This window comes from Copadichromis virginalis, linkage group LG12, assembly GCF_057382275.1.
Source record: "Copadichromis virginalis isolate Kocher_CV1m ecotype Utaka linkage group LG12, C_Virginalis_male_GT1.1, whole genome shotgun sequence".
Taxonomy (NCBI): domain Eukaryota; kingdom Metazoa; phylum Chordata; class Actinopteri; order Cichliformes; family Cichlidae; genus Copadichromis; species Copadichromis virginalis.
Window position 1 is genome coordinate 3,728,904 of NC_140629.1, and position 6,815 is coordinate 3,735,718.

At 41.0% G+C, this 6,815-nt stretch overlaps 1 protein-coding gene across 1 annotated transcript; it reads right to left on the bottom strand.

Moving 5' to 3' along the window:
* Positions 1 to 2,691: 2,691 nt before the first annotated feature.
* bcl2l16 (BCL2 like 16) lies at positions 2,692 to 3,122 on the bottom strand. The gene is given in 2 exon segments (XM_085474055.1): positions 2,692 to 3,026; positions 3,029 to 3,122. Coding segments are annotated over 2 exon segments (429 nt in total).
* Positions 3,123 to 6,815: the final 3,693 nt, after the last annotated feature.

A 6,815-nucleotide genomic window follows, 5' to 3' on the forward strand; every position in this document is an offset into this window, starting at 1 on the left:
ACTATCAGGGAGGAAAAAGGAAGTGTTTAAGTTAAATACTGTAATATAATATGGGCTGCCAATATAAACTATTTTTAAAGGCACCTGTTTCAAATGCACAGCCTTCATCTGTGCACAAACCCCCAGCCTCAGAGGCAAATGAATCTGTTTCTGGCAACTTCACATGGAAATCAACCAAATGTAAGGCAATCTCAACAGAATCCAAAAACGACGAAGGCAGTTAAGAATACAAGTCACCTGAAAACCTGAAATTAGCTTCATCTGAATCAGGCCTGAAAAACGTTATTTTACTTTACTTTGAAGTGTTTTTTTGTTTTTTGTTTTTTTTTGATAAACTATGTTTGTAACCTTTTTCTTTTCATTTTTAGTGGGTGGATCTCCGTGTTCATATAGAGTCTAACGATTAGCCTTTACACAGAGGATAGCGTTAAACAGCTGTCCCAAGGACATAACATAGACTGAGTCCTCTAAATGTTTTACTGCTGTTTTGTCTTTGCTTTCACCAAGGCTGTAGCAGAAACAACCTGAATTCACTGGGACAATCTGGACATAAGCACATGTGTGGTATGTGGGAACATGAGATAAGACTCTTCTAATGGGTTGTTCCCCATGGCCTCAAGATTAGTCATCACAGAGCAGAATAAAACCCAAATTCTAATAAAAAAGGAAAAACTCCCTTTGAACAGGAAGAAACCTCCAGCACAGGGGCAGTGAGGGAAGTGAGACACGACCAAAGCACACTGTATGAGAGAGCCAGAGATCAATAACAAGTAATGATTAAATGCAAATTGGTGCATACATCTTTAAATCTTTGATTAAAGGGCCAAACATATGTTTTAGGCATCATTTTACACAACATTTTTGGTGCAGCTGGTCGCTGTATCTAGTTACTGCCATATCTAGAGTTACTATAAAGAATGTGAAATCACAGTCAGAGATGGATAAAGATGTAAGAAAGAGAAAATAGGAGAGGAAGAAGAGATGTTATCATTTAAAGGTAAGGACAGCTCAGGAACATTTTACAAACTAGAAATTTAAAAACTTACATAAATTGTCTAATTTTTTAAATGAGATGCTAGATCTGTAGAAGATAGAAATTTGTGATTTTTTCATGTTGTGAAAACATACTGAGGTATAATAACAAATGTTCAATGAAATAACAGGAAGCTTATTCAAAGGATAAACAGGTTAGCTTTCAGTACTGTTTTGCATTTACAGTAATGCACTATTGGAGCGGTGCACAGTGGCTGCAGTGTTAGGTTACATAAAGGGCAGTTTAAGTTATTAAACACTTTATATTATAACCCAATAGTCAGACAACCCCTATGACGAAGCACTTGTTCACAGTAGGAAGGAAAAACTCCCTTTGAACAGAAAGAAAGCTAACCATCTGCCACGACCAATTGGGGGTGAGGGGGAAGGAGCCAGAACAAATGACACACTGTGGAAGAGAGCCAGAGATTATTAAAAAGTAATGAATAAATGCAAAGTGGTGTATAAACACAGAGATTCTGTAAACAGGCAAGTGAAGGAGAAATGCTCTAGACATGAGGCTCAAGTTTTGCACTATTGTACGACAGCTAAACTACAGTGGCTTGCAAAAGTATTGGGCCCCCTTGAACTTTCCCACATTTTGTCACATTACAGCCACAAACATGAATCAATCTTATTGGAATTCCAGGTGAAAGACCAACACAAAGTGGTGCACACGTGAGAAGTGGAACGAAAATCATACATGATTCCAAACATTTGTTACAAATAAATAACTGCAAAGTGGGGTGCGTGTAATTATTCAGCCACCTTTGGTCTGAGTGCAGTCAGTTGCACATAGACGTTGCCTGATGAGTGCTAATGACTAAACAGAGTGCACCTGTGTGTAATCTAATGTCAGTACAAATACAGCTGCTCTGTGACGGCCTCAGAGGTTGTCTTAGGCTACGTTCACACTGCAGGTCTTAATGCTCAATTCCGATTTTTTGATCAAATCCGATTTTTTTGTCTGCTCGTTCACACTACAAATAAAATGCGACAGCAAACGCTCTCTAGTGTGAACGCTCAAAGCGGCCCGCATGCGCAAAAGATGTCACACACAACGCGCTCTGTTTAGACCCAGAGCAACAGTATTGTTTGACTGATGGCCCTTAATATAAAGACTTCGGTCTTCACGTTTCCCAATTTTTGCTTTAAGTTATTTTGTTATTTACATAATAATGTAAATAACCTAATAATGATCCTTATTGCCGTTTAAGAGAGGAGCGGTGCTTCAAAGGATAGCTGCAGATTTCTGTCAGAATCTGCAGATTATACAGTACAAATAAAATGTTTACGTTGTCTTCCCAACAGTTTCACTGACATCCACACTGGATGGCCAGGAAGCGTTCGCGATGTCTTCTCTGGCGCTGATAATTGGCTTCAGTCTTGTGTCGGTGACGTAAAAGGCGGATTTAATGCGACTTGACCGTTCAAACAGCAGTCGCTTTCTAAAACATCGGATATGTATCGGATTCAGTACCACATACGAAAGTGACCCAGATCGGATTTGAAAATATCGGATTTGCGCCGTTCACACTGTCATAGCATGATCGGATATGGGTCGCATAGGGTCAAAAAATCGGATTTGATGCGCAGAATATTGGGAGCAACAACACCATGAAGGGATAAAGTTACTGAGAAATTTACAGCAGGCTTAGGCTACAAAAAGATTTCCCAAGCCTTGAACATCCCACGGGCTGTGCCATCACCATCGCCACTGTCATGACAGTGTATGGCCATCTGGCCAGCTAGCACATGTACAGACAGTACAATGCTCAGTACGGTGCTCCAGGCCAGGTCCCGGCGCTTTGTTCCAGGTGTAGGGGGAAGGAAGTGCTCGTCCAGGATACATATGAGGATCAGGCAGGCTGTGTTCTCTGTCACATCCTGGAAGATGGGGAAGGGAGTAAGGAGCTCGTTGCCAGCATGGTGCATGGCTGCAGTGCAGGCTGTGGGGACTGGACCCATGGTTCCATCTGCACCGCCACTGGTTAGTCTATGTAATCATAAGTCATTAGAAAAGCTTCTCTAACCGGACGGTCAGGACTGTTGACGCTCAGTCTGACCTCTGGCACCTCTGACTGACACATAGCTTCAATATACAACAAGCAGTACTACATTCCTCAATCCCATCAGTCCGGCTTGGGAGAGCAGGGATGCTGTCAATGTCAAACGAGCACAGAAAAGAAAGGAAAAAAAGAACATTCTTATTGATTAATTAATTTTTTTTAGTATCTATAACTTACCTTCTACTCAAAAAAATATCAGCAGGTGAAGCAGTGCTAAGGTCCTCAAGACAATATGTGCTGCAGTCACATAGTGTCACACAGTCCCCTTACCAGCGAAATATAGAGCTCTAGTTGGAAACTGACACCGACCTTAGCATCATGTGCACAATTACAGCTTGATGAAACACATCGCCATTCCAACACAACTAAATATGCTCAATAAAGCACACAGAGAAGAGCACACACACTTTACAGCAAACAATCAGAAGCCATGCCATGATGCAGAGAGCTTTTTGTCTGTATAAGCAGAATGCTTTGCAGGAATATGAAAGTTCCTTTTTTCTTTTTAGCATTGAAAGTTTCTTGTTTTGACACTAAGTTCATTGTGAAGGTACTTGAACTTCTACTTGCTGTGCATGAACATACCATGTAACAGCAGCCACATCTCAGAGTAATCTGTGCTACATTGTGACACGTTTTGCAGTCCTTATACCACACATCTGGCCCACGCTGTACACGGGGGGCATAACGAGTCTGTCACAGAGCGAACACAGAGACACAGACATTCACACTCACGTTTACACCTGTGGACACTTTAGAATCAACAATTGAGGAAGCCCCCAAAAACAAAACAAAAACAAAACCTAACTAAAATTAGTTTTTCAACACAACCAGCATGAAGAAGAGTTGCATGGCTGTATGGATGTACTGTAACATTCATTTTCATCCCTATTTTAAGAAATTATGTAAGAAAGTGTTCTTAAATAGAAATGGTTACTGATGAAGGTCGTACAGACCGAAATGTTGCAAATGAATTAAAATAACAGTGAGCGGGACAGTGTGTGGAAGTTATACCACATTTCCACAAATAGTTTTCCTTCTGTGTACATGCCATTGATTTAGGTGTGCAGAGTTTTTGATTTGAATTTGAACAATTCATGTTTTCTTCAGTGAAAATAAAACTAATAACTGTGTGGTCTATCCCTTTAACGAGTGCAGCCATGCTTGTTTTTCACCACACGGGAGCACTCGTGTATCACTAGTCAAACTACCCCTCATTTACCATTGTGTGTGTGTGTGTGTGTGTGTGTGTGTGTGTGTGTGTGTGTGTGTTTCAGAGAGAGATCCGCCAGATGGCCATAGAGCACAGTACCTTTAATAGTACCACTTGATCATGTCTTTGCTCCACTATAAATCAGTATATTAACAACCAACATAACTGGCATACACGGCGTTTAATTGAGCCCTGTGTGGTGCTTAAAGCCATTTCATGAAAGGAGAGCAAATTTAGGACAATGTAGCTTTAGCTTGAATCTCAGCTCATGGGAGAGCTCTCACGGGGAATCGCCCACAATTTAAACACATTTCCTTCAGTGAAATTTAAATGTTTGCATTCAAATACGTATTAAATACATCAGGTCAGAGAATGGGTGAAGAAAGTTAGAGAGTTAATTGGCTTGCATGTGTGACTTGATCCCCCCTCCCTCACACACACACTACTTCTGATATGCTATCTAGAGTGAGTGGGTAAATGGTTACATAGTTGTTGCCCATTGCTGAGCCAGGAAGAAAGGAAGTCACATGGCTGATAGAGGCTCCTATCAGGCCTCTCATATGCTCATGTGGCAACATCTGCAAGCTGGGGCACTTCCCCTCTCCTGCAGAAAGGTTTTAGGTTTGCCGACATAGTTGAACTTGAAAGGAAGCTGCAAAGTTAACAGGAAACACGCTGTGACTTTGTTGCCATTTGACTCCGCTGAGCATTTTTCTTTTTCCTGTTTTGTTTTTTGTTTTTTTTGCAAAATGCAGCTGACATACAACACTAGCACCCTGCTGTGAACCAGGTGAAATGTTTGCCACTGTTGCCACATTAGCAGTGTTAGCATTCTGCGAGTACATTTTGCTAGTGAGCCAAAATGCCAGGTAATTTTATGTCAAGTATAATCAAAAACTAAACTATTTAAAATGTCAACGATAAAGGATTTATCATCTGGTCCATGTCAGTGTCAGGTCCTCGAGTTAAAATCCGACTCTGACAGCTCAGCATGTACCACAGAATCACTGCATGTATCAAGACACCAAAAGTGTAAGAAAAACACTAAAAACAAAGACCTCCTAGAAGCACGCAACGCGGGAGGTGGGTTGGGAGGGTTTTCTAAATACTATTTCTCCACCTTATAAAAAGTCTCTAAATTAATTCAGGGCTGAAACAGTGCTGTTAAATGTGTTTTTCGTAAGATGTGTGTATTAAAGATGGGTTTTATGTTTAATGTGGTCATGGCAGGGCATAAAGGTAATGTGTTAATGTTAAGATTTTGTATCTGTTAGACACTTCAGTTTAAATCCTTCACTCTTTCTATAAATCCTTTTTCTAAACAAAGATTCTCCCAAATATTAATTTACAGTTGTCTTCTTTTCTAGCTTTGAACAGGTTCTGCTTTAGTTTCTGTACAAACTTCTTTGGATGTCTGTGATATTTGGGCTGGGGTTTTATGGGCACTGTACTAATAAACTACAGAGAGGCCTCGCTGCTCATCCAGACCTGGCTGAACAACATCTTGTTTGTATTTCTTGTAATCCTTATAATGACTGAATTTCTCTGATATTTGTCCCTCCTGAGTCATTTTTGTCAGTAAAACAAACAACAACAACAATAATTTCAGTAATAATAAATTATTACTATTATTACCATTATATAACATAAATAAAACAAAGACAAATTATCTGCTATTATTCCAAAACAATATGTACATTGTGTATAGCTGCTGAGGAGACCTTAAGTGAAGGTAACTGATTACTCAAGATAACTAATCAGTAAGATGAGGTGTACATTTGAGCAGATACAGCAAAGTTGTGTCCTGCTGAATGGAACAATGCAGTTTTTATGTGTGTGTGTGTGTGTGTGTGTGTGTGTGTGTGTGTGTGTGTGTGTGTGTGTGTGTGTGTGTGTATTTGCCTGTTATCTTTTAAGGGCACAAGAGTATTTCTCACTCTCAGGAAGTGGCTTATCAACATCTACACGGAAGTAGAAGTGCACTTTTAAGTTTCTAACCAGTGGGGAAAAAAGGCTCCAAGGTGACAGAGAAAGGTTGAACAAGGCAGACGGACGAAAAACGACCTCCTCCCGCTCCTCCCCACCAACCTGCAGTCAAACAATCCCGATCTTCACGCCTCTTTGTTCAGGACTCCCATCAGCCTCGCAGTGGGAGGTGTGGTCAGAAAGAAGAGGAAATTGCTGTGAATTTGTGGGTAATTGAAAACACCTATATCCCCCTGAGCCTCCATATCTACCTGCTTTAAAAACCTCCACACCCCTTCTTTCTCACCATCACCCACCTTCTATACCAATGCACTCCTAATGGCACCCCCTTCCCATCCTGTCCTTAATCTCCCACTGGACTGAATTGATGCAAACGATTGCACGCCCATTTGCTGTCTGGTGGAGAGGTGACCCACTTGTGTGGTTCGCCCGCTGTCTCCTGCCCTGCCTTTTCCCAATTGCAGGTATTGATGCCCCGCCATTGTTTCCTCCTGCCCAGGGGGTGGAGTGGTTTG